The 20,370-nt window shown below is 41.0% G+C and overlaps 1 protein-coding gene across 2 annotated transcripts in view; it reads left to right on the top strand.

Moving 5' to 3' along the window:
- atp10a (ATPase phospholipid transporting 10A) overlaps nucleotides 1-20,370 on the top strand; it is a 351,086-nt gene that overhangs the window by 102,401 nt on the left and 228,315 nt on the right. The window contains exon 2 of one of the 2 annotated variants that reach the window (XM_059646782.1): nucleotides 12,686-13,009. The exons of the other annotated variant lie outside the window; for it this stretch is intronic. Within the exon in view, the coding sequence (XP_059502765.1) occupies nucleotides 12,741-13,009 (269 nt within the window). The 5' untranslated portion in view covers nucleotides 12,686-12,740. The remainder of the gene's footprint in view (nucleotides 1-12,685; nucleotides 13,010-20,370) is intronic. 2 annotated transcript variants of the gene reach the window in all.

The following is a 20,370-nucleotide window of genomic DNA, read 5'->3' as shown; positions in this document are numbered from 1 at the left end:
CATCAGGGCAGCATGGTAGCTCAGAGGTTAACGCTGCTGCCTCACAGCTTCAGGGCCCCAGGTTTTTTTCCACCCTCAGGTGCCTGTGTGGAATTTTGTCTCTGTGTCTGTGTGAGTTTCCTCCCACAGTCCAAAGGTGTGCAGGCTGGCTGGGTTAGCCATGATACATGCAGAGTTATTGGGGATTGAATAGGGGAGGACTGGTTCTGGGTAGGATACTCTTTGGAGGGTCAGTGTAGACTTGATGGACCAAATGGCCTCTCTCCATGCTGTAAGGATGCTATGTCTCATATAAACGGAAACTAAAGCAGAAAATGCTTTAGGGCGGCACGGTGGCTCAGTGGTTAGCACTGCAGCCTCACAGCGCCAGGGACCCGGGTTCGATTCCCACCTCGGGCAACTGTCTGTGTGGAGTTTGCACATTCTCCCCGTGTCTGGTTGTGTCTGATTGCTCCGGTTTCCTCCCACAGTCCAAAAAGATGTGTAGGTTAGGTGGATTGGCCATGATAAATTGCCCATAGTGTTCAGGGGTGTGTGGGTTATAGGGGGATGGGTCTGGGCGGGATGCTTCAAGGGGCGGCGTGGACTTGTTGGGCTGAAGACTCGGCAGGCCAGGAAGCATCTTTAATGAGAGGAAAAAGAGTTAGCATCTTGAAGACGGAAATGATTTTGTTTGTTGATGCTGATTGAAGGACAAATGTAGGTTATGATGCCAGAACAAATCCATTGGTTTTTTTTCAATTCATGCTCTGGGGTTTTTTTTACATCTGAAAGGGCAGGGCTTTGGTTTAATAAATCACTTGAAAAACTGCAGCTCCAAAGTGCTAGCTCCCTGCCAGTACTACTTTGGAGGATCGGCCCAGATTTTCCCATTCAAGTCTTCGAATCGGATCACAATGCCACAACCTTTTTACTTGGAGGCAAGAGGGCTTTGTGATCTGATACAGCTGACATTGACAAATCCAATATGTATGAATGCATTACAAGAGAGGGAGAGCGGCAATCGGAAATGTGAGCTCTCCAGCCAGACGCAATGAAGAACATAAATGACAACTGTTAGATCACAACTCTGACAGACCCTTTTTAAAGTGAACAATGAGGATAAAGTTTGGCAATTACATGGAAGCAGCTTAATCTTACAGGCCTCCATCAGTTATCAATATTTCACCCTTGGACAGTGGCCACAAACAATACTGCCCTCTCCCCACCTAACATGACCTCCAGGTCTCCATCAGCTAAATATGTAAGATGTCCAAGTCCTTAGCAGACAAAACATGTCGGCAGCTGTGGGCTGCCAGTGTTTGACCAGGTGTATGACTGAGCTTTAAAGATGTCACCAGCAGGTCCCAGTATTGGCCAATACTTTCGCCTACGACAAGCAGCAAAACATGACAAGGGTTGGCTGCCTATGGGCATGATGCCTAGTTATCAAGGCAAATTCAGGAAGACGTTGTGACAAAATCCACTCAGGCTCACGCAGGGAAATTCCCCATAAAATTTATCAAAGATGTCAGTTATCTTGTTTCTGCTAAAATCTGTAAATGTGAGACTATTAGCAAGAAAAATAAATGGCATGGAATGAACTGGAGAATTGTCAGCAGCAATGAAATGGTTAAAAGGGTGAAAGTTGGGGTTGGAGTTAAGCGCTGACTTTCAGGATGGTTAGAAGTGGGAATGATGTCCCAACGGAAGGTCAGTCCTGTTCATTGTGTATGGCAGCGATTCTGATTTTGAGCCTCAAGGGAGTAGTGTCAAAATTTGCAGATGAGACTAAAATAAAAAGTATTTTTCATTGTTTGGAAGACCAAAGGCTGATGCCAAAGGCTATAGATAAGATGGTGAAATGAGCTAACCAGTGTGATGAGGAAGTACAAATAATAGACTGCTGTGAGTCGATTGGGAGCCAAGAACAAAAGATAATAAATGTGATATTAAAAGTAAGAAATTTAAGTCAGAAAGCGAAAGAAACTTACTAAAATAAAGTGTGTTTTTCACTTCGAGGCTTAGAATTGGGTGGAAATTATCTGAACATTCAAGCGTAATTTGGGAGTGAAGAAAGAAAGGCAATGAGGGGTCAGGTTGGATAAATGTGATTAAAATTATTGTCAAACGTGGAGGGAAAACACTCTTTGTTCCAAAATGTGTGTTGCTATGTTATAGTTTGTCCAATAGGTATTATCGGCAATTGATAAATGTTGGCAGGCTCCAAAGGAACTTATTTTGTTCATATTATTGCACAGCTACATCAAATCCATTTTATTTCAAATCTTTATATAACTCTAGTGTTGTATTCTTTAATTTGAAAGTGGAAATAAAATAATGAAATGATAGCCATTATTGCTTTTAAATAGGGCACAGCCTTAATAGGACATGATGAATCATTAATGTTCCAATTCAATGATCAGCAATCCATCACGTGGCATTTAAGAATCAATTACTTGATCCACAACAACACTTCAAGTGCCTGATGATGGGGGGTTCTTTTGTAGGTGAGTACACTATGTGGGATATGTGTCTTATAGAGATTCCTTTTCCAACATTTTAGATATAGTATGAGTGGATACTGTAAGATGATTATGACACTCGTCACTGACCTATATACCTCCATCATCAACTTCACCATTCAGTACCATTGCTTATTTCAAACCAATGTGCTCGATGATGGATTGTATTGAATAGCTTGTGCACAACATTACAGAGTGAGAGATTGTAATCTAGCCCTTTACCTATTACCATGACTGCGTACTTAGAACTACAGGATTTTACTGTACAGAAGGTGGTATATTCGACCTATCATTCGACTTATTCTGCTCCCCGCAGAGTTAACCATCTACTCCCACCCTGCAGCACTTGGATTCACAAAACAGAGGCTTTTCTAATGATGCGGACATTCACCATATACTGCTTCCTCTGCCTGTGAGCTGCTGCCTGCAAGCTATGTCATGATTTAAAATTGTATGTGAGTCAGGAAGACTGTAAAAATACTTTGCTTAACCTTCATAATACACCATTAGGAGAGCTGGAAGATGCTCTTATAAGTAATGTAGCATGCGGATATATCTTTTGAGTCTTGCACTGGATGTGGGTATCACTAGTAAGCCTGGCATTTGTTACCCATCCCTGATCACTCCTTGCATTGAGCAGTTGGCTAGACCACTTCAACAGGCTGTTAAGAGTCAACTACATTGCTGTGTATCAGAATCATGTGTAGACCAGATCAAATAAGGATGGCAGATAACTTTTCCTGGAATAGAATAGAATATCCTTTACTGTCACATGTACTTAAGTGGATAAGTACAGGATTACAGTGAAAAGGACATTAATGAACCAAACGGGTTTTTAACCACAGTCTTATCAGTCATTATGACTGAGAGTAGCTTTCAATAACAGTATTAATAATGTAATTTAAGTTCTAAGATGGAATTTGTCCCATAATCTCAGAACATTAGTTTGGATGTCTGAACTTGTAGACCATTGACATTACCATTACACCACCATCTCCGTTATAGTGCCTGGTAAAAGAGTTTCATAAAGCATAGAAATCATTTTCAACTTATATGTCAACTTATATCTCTTGGACCAAGATAAAGGTGTAGAATATTCTATAAAACATTGTGTGTTGCAGCACACAGCTTATTTTTAATGTATTCTTGTGAGATTTATTTTGCATGAATTTCTGTTCAAATTTAAGACAACAAGCTAGGTATTGTAGCACCAAGTTTAACTGTCCCTGAAACACATTCAGGCAGGCTCATGATGGACTGAATGATGATGGCAGATGTGTTTCTGTCTTCTGACTTTATTGTATTCTGCTGAAATTGTCTGGTGAAAAATCAATGAACATTCTGACGGACAGCTCATTTTTCAAAGCTTCTTTTTCTCATTGACTGCTTTATAGACAAATAGTTAGATTCGTTTCAATTTGTTTTTGTCAGCTTGAGCCCACATTGATGTCAAAGGAAATACCATTTTAATGAGATATTACTGATGTTATGCTGCATTGCTAGCAGGTTATACAACATCAGGCTCAGGTATCTTGCCATGTCTAGATATTTTCTAATTAAACTGTTCAGCAATGTTAGTACATGCCATCTGGAACAAATGGGGTTTGAACCTGGGTCTCCTGGGCCAGAGTTAGGGACTGTGCCACTGCAACACAAGAGCACCCCCTCCGATCCCATACCCCATTCTTTCCTTGTCTAGATCCATAGCAATGGTATCAGTACTCTCATACATAATGTGATCGTTGCCATCTAACACTTAACAGGGAAATAAATAGGATCAGACAGTCAGCCAGTTAACTTTCCATTGAATTCTCCCTAAACATATTTATCCCTCAACCAACATTAGAAACCAGATAGTCTGGTCCTTATTAAGCTGCTGTCTGTGGGAGATCTACTGTGACATCTAGGAATGGCAGTCTGTTGTTGTTTTCCTCCTCTTTTGTGAATGTTACGCCAGTAAAGGGTGTTATTGATGGTCTTGAAGGTTTCCTCTAATTTGTTTTGTTTAATGATGACAAAGGTGTCATCCACATAGTGGACCCAAAGTTTGGGTTGGACAAACTGGCAGAAAGCTAGCCACCAGGATACATGAACATCAACTAGCCACAAAACGACATGACCCACTATCACTCGTATCCTTACATACAGATGAGGAAGGACACCACTTTGATTGGGACAACACATCCATCCTCGGACAAGCCAAACAGAGACATGCATGACACCTTTATCATCACTAAACAAAACAAATTAGAGGAAACCTTCAAGACCATCACTAATACCCTTTACTGGCATAACATTCACAAAAGAGGAGGAAAACAACAATAAACTGCCATCCCTAGATGTCACAGTAGAGCGAACAGTCAATGGGGAACTTCAAACCAGCGTCTACAGGAAAACAACACACACGGACCAAGTACTGAACTACAGGAGCAACCATCCCAACACCCACAAACGAAGCTGCATTAGAACATTATTCCAACGAGCCACCACACACTGCAGCACAGAGGAACTACGCAGAGCAGAGGAAAATCACCTATACAGTGTATTCAAAAAGAATGGGTACCCTATGAACACAGACCGCCGATTCCTCAGCAACAAACCCAAACAAACAGATAAAACATGCCCAGAAACCATAGCCACTCTCCCCTACATCAAAGACATTTCCAAAATGACTGCCAGACTACTCGGACCTCTTGGCATCAGGGCAGCCCACAAACCCACCAACATAATAAAACAGCAGCTAATGAACTTAAAAGATCCTATACAGACAACAAGCAAAACAAACGTCAACTACAAAATACCTTGCAAGAACTGCGACAAACACTACATTGGACAAACAGGCAGAAAGCTAGCCACCAGGATACATGAACATCAACTAGCCACAAAACGACATGACCCACTATCACTAGTATCCTTACATACAGATGAGGAAGGACACCACTTTGATTGGGACAACACATCCATCCTCGGACAAGCCAAACAGAGACATGCACGAGAATTCCTGGAAGCATGGCATTCCAACCAGAACTCCATCAACAAACACATTGACTTGGAGCCAATCTACCATCCCCTGAGAAAAAGAACAGGAAATGACATCACCAATGCAGGAAATGACATCACCAACCCAAGGAAACCTAACCAGATAAATAGAAAGCGGGACATAACACCAGCGCTTCGTCGGAGGCTCACTGATGATGCTACCTAGAATGGTGGCGAAACGTCTGAAAACGAACCTTCCAGCTCAGCGAGCAAACTGACATCCATATTAAGAACTGTCAATGCTAGAGTCTGAGATAACACAATGTAGAGCTGAAGGAACACAGCAGGCCAGGCAGCATCAGAGGAGCAGGAAAGCTGATGTTTTGACTTGGGACCCTTCTTCAGAAATTGAGGGGACGGGAATGGCTCTCAGAAATAAATAGAGAGATGGAGGAGTGGTGAAAGCAGACAGATACTGGAGCAGGTAGGTGGGAGAGAAGGCGGACAGGTCAAGGAAGGGGGGATGAAGCTAGTAAAGGTGAGTGTAGGTAGGTTGTGGTGGTGATTATTCAGTGAGGTGGGAGGAGCCAATAGGTGGGAGAGAAGACCGACAAGTCAATGAGGCAAGGATGATTGGGGGGGTTGGCTGGTCTTGGGTTGAGGTCAGGGGTGGGGAGATTTTGAAGCGAGTAAAGTCCACATTGAGACCATTGGGTTGTAGGCTTCCAAGACAAAATATGAGGTGCTGTTCCTTCAGTTTCCAGGTGGCATCGTTGTGACACCTTTTGGAGTTCTACATTATCCTCCTCATCACTGCAACACAGAAGTTACCCCACCTCATTCTTTCTTTGCCTGTTGAACAGCAATGCTATCAATACAGTTTAGAATTCTCCCATATTTTGTGTCATCCACAAATTTTGAAATTGTCTCCTGCACATCTGGATCATTTATATATATCAGGAAAGTCCCAAAAACAACTCCAGTACAAACTTTCTTCTGGCCCTAAAAATACCCCTTAATCATTACTGTCTGTTTCCTATCCCTCAACCAATTTGTATCCATGTTGCCATGCTTCCTATTGTTCCATGACGTATATTAGCTGAGAGTTTTTTGGAACTGTTTCTAATGCCTTTTGAAAATCTATCTATATAACATCAATGATCTTCCCCTCATTGACCCTCTATGATAACACTTCAAAGTATGCCAGTGAATTAGTTTGGCACGATTTTTCCTTATCAAATCCAAGCTAATTTTTCCAATATCAATCTGCATTTTTCAAATGGCTTTTAATTTTATCCCACACAATTGTTTCTAGAAGTTTCCACAGAATCAAAGTTAGTAATTGGTGAGCACACCTTGATAATCTGTTTCAGACAAGAGCATAATGTTTGTGAATTCCACCCTTCCGGATTGAAAGCTAATTGCCAGTGTTCCCATGGACACATTGCCCTTGCCCATCTAAGTGATAGAAGTTTTGCATTTGGAAGGTGCTGTCAAAGCAGTTATGACATAGCACCTTTCCGACGGTACACCAGTTGCCACTGTGTGGAGACAATGAGTGTTTACTTTGACAGATGAGGTGTCAATCCAGTGGTGATTTATCATGGATGGTGCCAAGCTTCCTGAGTTCTATTGGGCTTGCACCCATCCAGTCAATTAGGAGCATTCTATCACACTCCCTCTGGTGCTTTATAGATGATGTCAAGGTTCTGGGGAGTCAAAAAGTGAATTACTTCCATCAGCACCAGTATTTGACTTTGTAACCACAGTTTTAATATGGGTTGTTCAGGTTGTTGTCTGGTCAGTGATATCCCCAGAATGTTGACAGTCAGGGATTCAACAATGGCGCGTCACATTACCTATTTCTCGGCTAGATGCCAGTTTGGAGCTTAACTGGAACAGCTTCGCTAGGAGTACGGCAAGTTCTGGAACAAAGTCTTCAGTGCTATTTCCAGAATGCTGTCAGGACTCACAATATTTGCAGGATCTAGCCCTTGCATGAGCTCACATGAAGTGAATCGAATTGGCTGAAGATTGGCAAGTGTACATTTTTGAAGGAGGCTAAGGTAGATCACCTACTCAGAATGTTTGGTTGAAAATAGTTGCAAGTATTTCAGCCTTGTCCTTTTGCATGATGCGCTGGGCTCTCCTGTCGTTGAGAATGAGGGTATTGGTGAAACGCCTTCCTCCTGTTAGTTGTTTGATTATCCACCACCATTGACAACGGCACAGTGGCTCAGTGGTTAGCACTGCGGGCTCACAGTGCCAGGGACCCCAGTTCCATTCTAGACTCAAATGACTGCCTGTGTGGAGTTTTCAAGTTCTACCTATGTTTCCTTCAGGTGAACCAATTTCCTCCCACAGTCCAAAGATATGCAGGTTAGGTGGGTTGGTCATGGGAAATGGAGGGTTACAGTGACAGGGTGTGTCTGGCTGGGATGCTTTTTGGAGGACCAGTGTGAATTTGATGGGCTGAATAGCCTCCTTCCACACTGTAGGGATTCTATGAACGGGCTGTGGAGTTTAGACGATTTGTTGCTGAGCAGTCTCATTGCCATAAGTAATCCAACAGACAGTGTTGGGATTTAAAGCTTTTGAGAAGATTTGTGGCTCGGGTTGAGGATGAGGTTGTAGACTTGCTCGCCAAGCCCGTCTGTTTGATTATGGACGCTTTGTCACCCTGCTAGTAACATCGTCAGTGCGCCTCCCATGAATTATTATAAATAAATAAATAACAAGCGGGACAGAACACCGATGCTTCACTGGAGGCACACTGACGATGTTACCTAGCAGGGTGACAAAACGCCTGTAATCAAACACATCGTCTCAGTGAGCAAGCCGACAAGGTGTTGGGATTGTTATGTGATTATGTATTTCTGAATTTCTTGTAATTATCAGAGATTTGTAATTCACAAATTATCACGTCTTAACATCTGTTGGGGTGGGGTTACGCTTCGAGTTCTGCCAGCCGCTAGAAATGTATAAGTGTAACAGCATAATTACATCTTAGCATGGCAGCTACAGAGAAGTGTTCCCTTTTCAATTTTGAACACTGTGTCAGAATCCCTCTGGAAATCAGGGACAGTACCAGGAGAGAGGGGATAAGGCACAATAGCAAGATAAATCAAAAATCACTTAAATTTAGCAAACAGCAAAAGAGAATTGCAGACAGAAACATCAGCAGTCAAGATAAAGCAAATGAAAAATGTCTGCAGAAGGAATTGTTAGGTATTACACTTCACTGATAGAAAACCAGGAGGGCCATAGAAAAGGAAGGATTGCTGTCAAAATGTAGAGTGTTATGCAAATGTTTCACTTAAGTCAGCGAGGAATTTTTTTCCATCAGGGAGAGAAATGAATAAAGAACACAGGATACATGAACCAGTTGGAAGGAGACCTTTGTACAGGTGGGCGGTTTGCAATCCAATGGAGACTGTCTGGTTTAATTTGTTTAATAGATTGTTCAGTGTATATGTAGCTATTTTAGGCAACGTTCTAGGAATCTAAACCGTGTTCACCTAAAACTCTTACTCAATTCAAGTGCCACTCACCCAACAAGACCATGCTCACTGACCTATATGACTTCTCAGCTGAGTAACAACTTGATTGTAAAACCCCATCCTCATTTTCAAATCATTTTGTAGCCTATGCAGCCTGCCTGTAAGCTCTGAGCTCCTCCAATTCTTCAGAATATCAACCTTACTCCATTGATCGCCATCTCTTCACCTGCTTTGGTGTGAAACTCTCAATACTTCTTCACCTCTCTATCTCTGTTCCTTCTGCAACACAATCATTGAAACCTATTCTTTAATCATTAATTGTTTGACATCTCTCTTAACATTTCAATACATGGTTGGCCATCAAGACTTGCTTTATGATACATCTATGAAGCGTCTCGGGACTTTTACTATGTTTAACCATGCTGTACGGGTGCAACAATTGAAATCACTGGACAATCTCAGCAGATCTGTGGAGAGAAATACACATTCAGGAATATCTCTGCAGACGCAGTCTGACTTGCTGAGTTTCAGTGGCAAATTCTGTTTGTCTTTCTGATTTCTAGCATCCGCATTTCTTTGTTCTATATAAGCGTAATTCCTTGTTGTTGTTAAATATGACTAACCGTTGGCGTATTAGAGTACTTTTATACTAACTGTATAATTAGAGATCATTGCGTGACTGACTGAGCAGCATGATGGCTCAATGGTTAGCAGTGCTACCTCAGAGCTCCAGGAACCTTGGTTCAATTGCACCCACAAGTGACTGTGCAGAGTTTGCATATTCTACCAATGTCCATATGGGTTCCCTCTGGTGCTCTTCTTTCCTCCCACAGTCCAAAGGTGTACAGTTTATGTGGATTGTCCACGCAAAATGCAGGGTTACAGGGATTGGGTAGGGGTATTGGTCTGAGTGGGTGCTGTTCAAAGTGTTAGTGTGGACTCGATGGACTGAACGGCCTGCTTCCAAACTGTAGGAATTCTATAAGTCGAGCTTGTCATTGTTATGGTGTTGTGTTAACTTATACAAACTCACACCAAGCATGGGAAATGGATGTGGGCTCTGTCGATTTGAAGATCTGCTACAGGATTTCTCTGCTAGCAGATTTGTTACAGTAGCTTAGCAGTTGCTGGTACCTGGAAAACATAGCTACCCTTCTTCAACAGTACACGCTGCATGTGAGACTGAACAATGGCTGTTAGCTCCATCTTCCACATCTGCTTATCTTCTTATTAGCATGTCCCCTCTTAAAATCCTCTCAACTGTGAAACCTAGGCTCAAAACCAACCCAAACAAATGGAACAGAAATCTAATTTCTTGTTCATAAATAATGTTAAGCATTTCAGAGGGTAGCTAAGAGACAGTCACCTCAAAATGCTGCCCCATATAGTTCAGAAAGTTTAATTCTTCAATCGACATTTGTGAATCAGTTGGATTTTTTGGTAATACTGCAGCTTTATGGTCATTATTACTGTGACCAGCGCATAATTTCCAAGATTCTGACAATGCATTTGAATTCCATTGAACTTGCATCCTTTTACTAGTCCAGGAGTCAATACACTACCATTCATCTGAATCAAGAAGTTAACAAATCAATATTGCCTGGCTGAAGTAGGAGCCTGGTCCTGCAATGTATAATTTGTTGTTGTTTCTGTAATTTAAATCAAAAATCTTTCCAGGACTATTGAGCAAAAGATTAGGTAAAATATGTCAAAATATAAAAGGATGTAAAAGAAAGAGGATTTTTGCAGTGGGTAGTCTGCCACCTGCTGGAAATGCATCTGTTGAAAACTTATTCTGTCTGGTGCACACAATGAGGCATTCTTTCTGAATGAATGCTATTTCTTTTAATGCAATTTAATTCCCAGCCAATATATTACAATGTTTAACAGGGTTCATATTTTAAAATATTTATTTTGGTTTACGAGACTTGCAAGTGTCTTTTCTGTTCGTATAATCATGCAAATTGAATCCCGCGCTTCATTGAAGAGAACATGGAGCTACATTGCAATATATGAATTTCCAATTTTACGCTGTTGTAACAGCAGAGTTCTATCTATGCAAACCTAGGACCATCTGGTCAGAATGTTAACAGGTCAATGTCTCTAACTTTCACAGCAAATTTTCCCCAAGGGCTTGCTCTGGGAAATGAAGACTATTAGGCATTGAGAAATCCTCTTGCAAGTCTTTAGGTTCAGATAATTCAATCTCTTTCCAGGAAGCAATTTGTTTCCTTACACCAATTTTTAACTTGACTTTATTTTAAAAGAGACTTTATCATTTGCTTTAAAATTGAGGGAGAGAAGGCAGACTATATTACATTTAGTATTTATTAACATACAGAGCAAACAATTTGTTATCCCTGAACTGTATTTTATAACTTCTCAGAAATGTAAGGTTTTGACTGCTGAGCACTTGCCTGTGGCCATTATGCTCAAGTGCAATAAACTGGTAGCCTTGCAAAATCTCTGTGTTCAGGCAACAAATCAAACAGTACATTGTACATGTGGATATTTTGGATGATTTATTGCATGTTGTGCTTTACCAAATTTACATGCCCTTGTGAACAATCACATCACTGTGATTTGAAAAGAGGAGGAACAGCTTATGGCGCTATCAGCTGAACTGTGTTCCCTTGACACAGTGTAACACTGACTGCAAAAGAGGACTTTTTCTTGTTTTCTCTCTTCAAGTGGTCTTTAGCTGAATGTTTCTGACATCGAGGCACATTCTCTCGCTCTCAAAAATATGCTGTAAAATGGGCAAAGCATTGCATAGAAATATTACGATCAGGATTTCAAGTTTTAAAATGTGCTGCAGTTAAAAGGGCACAGACAAATAAAGGAGAGAGAGAGAGATGTTGAACATCAGTGGCTAGTCTACTCAGCTCATGAAAAACGTCCAGCTACACAATTGACATAGGTTAATGGTAGTAAGATTGAGGATGCAGGACCCTCATGGTATGCTCAGCCAGTGCAGGAAAGAACCCATGTTGTAAGTGCCATTCTGCATCACAAACCAGCCAATAGAGCTAGCTAAGATAATAAAATGTGAGGCTGGATGAACACAGCAGGCCCAGCAGCATCTCAGGAGCGTAAAAGCTGACGTTTCGGGCCTAGACCCTTCATCCAGCCTCACATTTTATTATCTTGGATTCTCCAGCATCTGCAGTTCCCATTATCACTGATACAATTTTAACCTCACTGCGAAGCCTCTTCCAGGGATGCCTAACCTGAAGAAGTTATCCTCCTCCCCTCTCTGATGAAGGGTCTAGGCCCGAAACGTCAGCTTTTGTGCTCCTGAGATGCTGCTGGGCCTGCTGCGTTCATCCAGCCTCACATTTTATTATCTTGGATTCTCCAGCGTCTGCAGTTCCCATTATCACTGATACAATAGAGCTAGCTAGACTGACCATTTATAAAAAGCCTCCAACACAGCAAAAATGTCCTGACCTGCTTAAGCAGCTGGGGAAACCAATTCCTAGGAATGTGTAGTTGGGCATGTTAATGGGAGAGAAGGGAACTGATTGCTCTTTTCTGCGTGGATGAGTTACCATGGAAGCATTAGGCTGAATTCATCTGTATTTATCTTGGAGAAGTTTTTTTTCTTTCTAAAAGGCACTGCGGTAAAGAAAGCTATTTTTAGATGAGAAAATTCAATGTCATCTTTACTATTCCATTTTTTTCTCTCTTTTTATCCTCCAGAACTGCTTTTGCTGGTGCTGAGAGGATACGACTATTGCTCCTTGAAACTGTCACCATGGCAACCAGACATGAAAGACCCAATTACACCAGAATTTCTGCTCTGAGAAATATCTGTTACCGAGTCTGGAGAAACCCCTTCAGCACACGAGGTTACACAGCATTGAGGAATGATATACCTGAGCACAGAATTGTGATCCCAAACCACAATTCTAACAAAAGCAGACATTTTGGGTCACCAAGGCTTTACCAGGGGAATAAAATCATTACCACCAAATATACCCTGCTGAACTTTATTCCCAAAAATCTCTATGAGCAGTTTCACAGGTGGGTGCTCTTGTTTTCAAAGATTTTAAGCCATCGTTCCAAGAATTTATCCTCTGTGCTTTCTCTTCCTGCTTTTCTTTTACAAAGCAACAAACAACCCCAGTGGAAAGCATAGTTTTAAATGAAAATATCACACCAGAATTATCGATTAAACCCAAGCTGTTCTGGGGTACTGTGTACAGGTGTGGCTGTCCTCTTGTAGGAAGGACCTTATTAAGCTGGAGAGGGCTCAGAAGAGATTTACCAGGATGTTACCCAGTATGGAAGACTTGAGATGGAAAGAAAGGCTGTGATTTTTCTCACTGGAGTGTACGAGGTTGAGAGGTGACTTTATAAAGGTTTATAAAATCATGAAGAAAATAGATAGGGTTAGTCGTAGGTGTCTTTTCCCTAGAACAGGGGGATTTCAAGACTTGGGGGGTATATTTTTCAGGTGAGAGGAGTTGACAAAGACATGAGGGGCAAATTTTGTTATGCAGAGGGTGGTTCACATGTGGAAGGACCTTCCTGAGGAAATGGTGGATGTGGGCACAGTTACAATGTTTAAAGGACACTTAGATAAGTACATGAATAGGAAAAGTTTGGATGGATGTGGGCCAGGAACAGGCACATGGGAAAAAAATATAAGTTACTGGAAAAGCTCAGCAGGTCTGGCATCTTCTGTGAAGAAAATCAGAGTCAATTTTTCGAGTCCAGTGACCCCTCCTCAGATTGAGACGAGTTTAGTTTGGGATTATCGTCAGCATGGACTGGTTGGACTGAAGAGTCTGCTTCCATGTTTCATGACGCTACGACTCAACATTTTGAGAGTGGTTCTTATTAGTGTTTTATTGGAAAAAGAACCCTGCAGTAAGGTAAAATTCTCCAGTTCATCTTGTTTGGTTCAAAAACCTTGTGAATTTGGATCCTTCACCTGCATCTTTTATTTGATAATTTGTTCGGTTTCCAATAGTAACAAGTCCAATAAATGCTGGCCTTACCTGCCTTGCTGACATAGCCACATACGAAAAATAAAAGCTAGGAGTAAAATATGCACTCACCATATTTCACCATGTCTGGGCACTAATGTGGACTAATTAAATGATTCTACCTGGGTAGTGTCATGCTTGTTTTTCAGGTAGCAAAAGGGATGATTGAAGCTCCACAGTAGTAACAAGACCATAAGACCATGAGAAATCGGAACCGGAGTAGGTCATTTGGCCCCTTGAGTCTGCTTCACCTTTCAACAGGATCCTAGCTGATCCAACATTCCTCACGTCCACTTTCTTGCCCTTTTCCTATAATCCTTGATTCCCAAACTGACCAACAGCCTATCTATCTCAGCCTTAAAAATGCACGATGACTCTGCCCCACAGCTCTCTGTGACAAGAAGTTCCAAAGATTCGCAACACTCTGAAGGAAGAAATTCCTCCTCATCTCTCTTAAATTGATGCTCCTTTATTGTGAGACTTTTCCCTCTGGTCCTACGCTTTCTGAGGAGGGAAAACATCTGCTCAGCAATTACCCTGACAAGCCCCGTAAACATCTTTTATGTCGCAAAGAGGTCATTTCTCATTCGTCTAACTCCAGCGATTAGAGTCTCAAACTGTTAGGCCTTTGTTCATTGAACAATCTTTCTGTACCAGGGATCGTTCAAATGAACATTCCCTGAATCACCTCCAAATGATATCTTTCCGTAGATAAGGCAAGCAGGCCTTCTCATAGTACTCCAAAAGTTGTCTCACCAGCACCTTGTACAATTGCAGTAAGACTTAGAATCCCTACAGAGTTGAAAGAAGCTCTTTAGCCCATCGATTCTGCACCAAACCTCCAAGGATCATCCCACACAGACCCAAACCCACCCCCATAACTCCTGAGCGAGTTTTTAGCCATGGCTACTCTGCACAACCTGCATGTCCCTGTACACTGCAGGCAATTTAACATGTGTAATCTATCTAACCTGCACATCCTTGGACTGTGGGAGGAAACTAGAGTACCTGATGAAAACCCATGCAGACATGGGGGAAATGTACAAACTCCACACAGACAGTCGCCCAAGGGTGAAATTGAATCCAGGTCCCTGGTACTGTGAGGCAGCAGTGCTAACCACTGAGCCACTGTTCCACCCATAGCTACCAAGTTCCTCAATCATTCCAGTGTAGGGTCCTCTGTAGTCAGTTTTATTCACTGCACCATTTCATTGATTCTCTTATTCTTTTGCATTCTAGTTTGTCAATTTAATTGAATTATTACTGAGTTAGATCCACATTACTCATATTTCATTCATAAAGAGCCTCACATATGGCACTGTATCCTTTAAACGTAACCATCAGAGCCCAAAAACAGGTTCATTCTAATTATCAGCTTGGGCTTTGTTCAAAGCGTAGTTTAGGTTTCATGTACCAAAGTTCTTTTAATGTTCCATATTTAATATTTCCTGTGCAACAATGGACCTCATTCAACTGTGTTACATTAGTAACCAGCCTTCTACAAACATCAACATAAAGTTTTATCGGATGTCACACTAATCTGTTATGAATGCAGAACTTTGAAAAATATGAAGTTTTTGTTCTTAGAAAGAATGAAAACTAACCTCCAAATCAAGGTGGGCAAGCGAACAATGGTCATCTAATATCATGAGTCGTTGCTCCATGATCAAAGGATTTAGACAATTGATTGACATAGCCTGAGTGAATAGCCTCGAGAAATAGGTTGTCTCAACAAGTGCTCACGGTAGAGGCCAAACTTTGTCACAGGGTCATGTAAGCAGCAGATATCGCCTGGAAGCTGTCTTCTCCAGATGGAAAATGGGCTGAAAGAGGAGGAGGAAGATCCAGAGTTCTCTAACATTTCAGCACCAAGGCAGGATTCTTCCTTCACAACATTAATGAGGCCAACACATTCCATGCCAAAGGTCTTTTTGTCCTCTGCTATCAGTGAACCATTTCCAATTGTCATGGCTGTATACTTTTTTTTGTCTAGTTAACTGATGTATCATATCTAAACTGCTGCTTCTTAACAAACTTAATAAACTATCAAAAAATTTGCTCACAATTGGTCAACTGCCTATAGCAGGTAATAGGGATCACAGACAGTCCCCAGAATCATTAGACGGTTCATGCAACTAGGTTGTTAAGAGGAGATTATGCAGCAGTGATATAAAGTCAATGCACTAGTAATCCCGACTAATATTCTGTAGGTATGTTTCCCAATCATGGAAGCTGATGGTATTTCAATTCAATCAGTAAGTCTGGAAGTTAAAGTAATGATAACCACAAAATTGTAGCTGATGGTCAGAAAAACCCAACTGGATCACTAATTGCCTCTAGGGAAGGAAACTTGCCATTCTTACCCGATCTGAATACAACAAAAGAAATGTACTGCTGGGACTGTTAATGCTCTGTTCAGACCACATTTGGAACATTGTGAGCAGTTTTGGGACCCTTATCTAAGAAAGGGGTGTCCAGGGAAGATTCATAAAAGTGACCCTGAGTTTAAAGGGCTTGTCATATCAGAAGTGGTTAAGGACTTTGAGCCTGTACACAGTGGAGTTTAGTGGATAAGAGGGTCTCGTTAAAACTTACATTATACAGAGAGATCTGGATTGAGTGGATGTTGTAAAGGTGTTTCTGCTCATAGGAGAGACTAGGACCTGAGGGCATGGCCTCAGAATGAAAGGATAACCCCTTAGAACTGAAATGAGGAGCAATTTCTTCTGCCAGAGAGTGGTGAACTTGTGAAACTCATCGCCACTAAAAAAACTGGAGGCCACATCACTGGATGTCTTTAAGACAGAGATAGGTAGGTTTTTGGTTAATAAAGAAATCAAGGACTTTGGGGAGAAGGCAGGAGAGTGAGGTTGAGAAACTTATCAGCCATGAAAAATTTGCAGAGCAGACTCAATGGGCTGAATTGCCAAAGAGTGTTCCTCTGTCTTTTGGCCTTACGACCTATATGTGACTCTAGATCTGGTGCAATATGGTTGATTGCCTTCCAAAATGTCCTTGCAAGCCACTCAGTTCAAAGGTAGAGAGGGATGGGTAACAAATCTTGGCCCCATCAGTGAAAATCTCATCTCACTAAAGACCTGACACAAAATTCCATAATGTCTGATGCTTATGGAATGGAATCATCCAACACATTGGAAAAAATGTAAATATTATGTTTTTGGTTATTTTCAATGCAAAAACATAGCAATGCCAAGGTTTGAACAGTCATGTATTGTTGGAGGAAAACTGTGCTGCCGAAGCCTAACATTGCCGACACAACTTGTTCTGACATTATAATTGCAAAAGGCCTTCTTGCAACTGACATACTGGCATAAATCTTCCATTTGCAAACGTTAGAGAAAAGGTCAGGTTGAGTATAATGCAGGAGAATCTACCTTGCAACATCCCATCTAATAATAGAAAAGATGCTGCATTATGTTTTACCAACATCCACCATGTGGAATAAAAGATGCTAAGGCTGAAGACTTGCCACAATATCCACTAGAGGTCTCTAAAATGATGTTCTTAACATAGCTAATGTTGTGCAGCAGTGAGAGATGGAAGCCTTGTTTTATCACAATATACAATTATTTTTGTTCTTTCAGTGTGATTTTGAGTCTAGCTGGGCGTCAATAAGCATTTTGATTTCAATATCATGCTATCAATGTTCAACTCTTTCTGCCAATGTAAAAGCTAACCCCTTTGATGCTTTAAATAGTGGGATAATTTGTGTAAATGCTTTGTGTATTTGTCTGAAGTCTCCCTCTCTCTGCTATATGAGCAGAGCCCTCGTCCTATTTAAAATAAGTAAGCTTTCCTGAGTCACTTAAAAGAAAAATTTCTGTAGACTACATTAGAGAATGAAATAACTCCACAGAGGTCAGTATCTCATCATCAAGTCACCCTTTATTTACACATGCATACCACTTGAAACTAGTCTGGCACTTTCAGAGTGAGCAGAACCTCTGACACTTCTATTTATATCTGTCAGCCAGGGCTCCCTAAATGGACCAGGTTAACAGCCTCACCAAGGAACTTATTTTTTACGAAGTCCACCTGGCTGACCTCGTTACAATCACTACAGGATACACTCTGGAAGCTCAAATCCACCAGAAACCTTAACATGTAGCCCCATCCTTACTTTGGAATTATTGATTTGTTAACTGAAACAGCGTGTAAGGTTGTCATTCAGAACAAAGGGCCTAATCTTGGATAGAGCTGTTCAATTAGCACTTCTTTTCTGTAGTGTTTATCCCGCTCAAGCTTCTTTTACTCTAAAACAATGCATTTTATTCAGCCGAAGGTTGTGGGCTTCATTGGGTAAGCCAGCATTAATAGTCGATCCCTAATTGCCTTCAGTGGTGGTGGTGAACTGCCTTCTTGAACCATTGTAGTTCATGCAATGTAGGGGCACTCGTGCTGCTGTTAGGAAAGCAGTTCCAGCATTATTGATCTAGCAATCGTGAAAGAGCTTCAATGACTTTCCAAGTCAGGGTGGTCTTTGGCCTGCAGGAGATCTTGCTCATGGTGGTGTTTCTATGTATCTGCTGACTGCATAGTCCTACCCTTGATTGCAATTTTTGACCACCTTTTCAGGAGTACAAACTGTGACAACTTGCTGTGTACAAGTATGTTTCCTCTGGTGTCCTTGGGACATTAGTCGTTCCACATGCTTGGTAAAGAAAGAACTTTAGTTTAAAGAGTGGACCAAATTTCACTGGAGCGGATGCGGAAAATATATTTCCACTAGTTGCAGGGATAGGACCCGAAAGCACAGCGTCAGAGTGAAGGGACAATCCTTTAGGACTTACAGTTTACCCTATTTGCTTGCCTTCAAACTGCTCAGTTAGATTTTTAAAAAATATTTCCACCATAAAATTCCTGGAAATGTGAGCTATTAATGTCATGGTGAGTGCAACAGGGTTTCTGTGAACCTAATGAATTGGATAAACAACTGGAGATGTCCTTAACTAATGAATTTAAAAATTTGTGGGATTTACAGTGTAAGGGCTGAGAAAAAAAATGAATTAGAGTGAGTGAATTCAATTTAAAAGAAGCTGCTGGTAGGCAATGAACAAAGGAAAAGAACAATTGGCTTAGGAGTAACAGAAAAAGAGACAGTAAAAAAAAATTAGAAACATCACAAAATTAAAATTTGGCATTCGAAAATTTCTTAAAACAACTTGGAACTTAAAGGAACTTGTGTACTTTTAATTATTTACTTTCTAAGGAAAGAAAAAATGGCAGCCAGTAGCAATCACCACATTCTAAACACCACCAGATCACTGATCTCATGTTCTGCAGTGCATTTAATAGGAAGTTAATTAGCAGCAACTTTATGAAACTCACAGGGAGGTAATGCATAAGGTGCACTTTGTGGAAAGCTAACATCAGAGTGATGCAAACTGACTAAGGTCTTCTGTTATTCTTCAATTTAAGGAGTATCTACTCCTGCTGCAACTCGCTGGCCAATTTGCACTTTAATAATGATGAGCATCCTGCTTTCTCAGCAAAATCTGTCCCCCAGTGGCATCTTTAATATCCTTAAGAGATTCAGAAATCTTTTACGGTCAAATTAATTACTTTTGAAGTGCAGTCATTGCTATTGCATAGGCAGTCAATTTACACACAGGGTTCCTTGAACAGTAGGTAGGATAAATGACAAGTTCATCTGTTTTGATGCAGCTCATTGAGGTGGAATATTGATCAGTTCACTATCATCACAGAATCCTTTACATTGTCTCAACTAGGGAGACTTGCTATTAGCTCAATTACTTTTCCTAAGACCAAATTGCTGCCAATAGAGTATTCCATCCATACTGCATAAGCAGAAGTGTTAGTCTAGATTATACATTTAAATCTGGAAGTGTGCAGTAAGAGGGCTACAATGAAATGAATCAATGAAAAAAACTATTTGATGTAACCACTGATTGTGAAAATGAAACCACTGTTATTTCACATTCTAATTTAAAGTCCTAATCTTAAAAGTAAATTCCATGGAAGCAATTGAGGTGTTGATAAATGGCAGGTAGGAATGGGAGCGGAGATTATGGAAAGAGCTATTTACTAAAATACTTCTATACTCTGAGATACAAAACTGAACAATGGGTAGAGCATGGTTTTAGTGGACACTTGCAAACCAGTAACAACTGCTTTAAATTCTGTTGAATCACTTATTAAATAAGAGTTGTTCACTATTTTGACTGGAAGTGATTATTCCAAATACTTTAGAGATAGTAGGAACTGCAGGTGCTGGAGAATCTGAAATAACAATGTGTAGAGCTGGATGAACACAGCAGGTCAAGCAGCATCAGAGGAGCAGGAAGGCCGACGTTTCGGGCCTAGACCCTTCTTCAGAAATGGGGGAAACACTTCTGAAGGATCTCAATGTTC

Source organism: Stegostoma tigrinum, chromosome 6 (assembly GCF_030684315.1).
Source record: "Stegostoma tigrinum isolate sSteTig4 chromosome 6, sSteTig4.hap1, whole genome shotgun sequence".
NCBI classification, from domain to species: Eukaryota; Metazoa; Chordata; class Chondrichthyes; order Orectolobiformes; family Stegostomatidae; genus Stegostoma; species Stegostoma tigrinum.
Note: the sequence above shows the minus strand (reverse complement) of the source record. Positions and strands in the feature narration are given on the sequence as shown.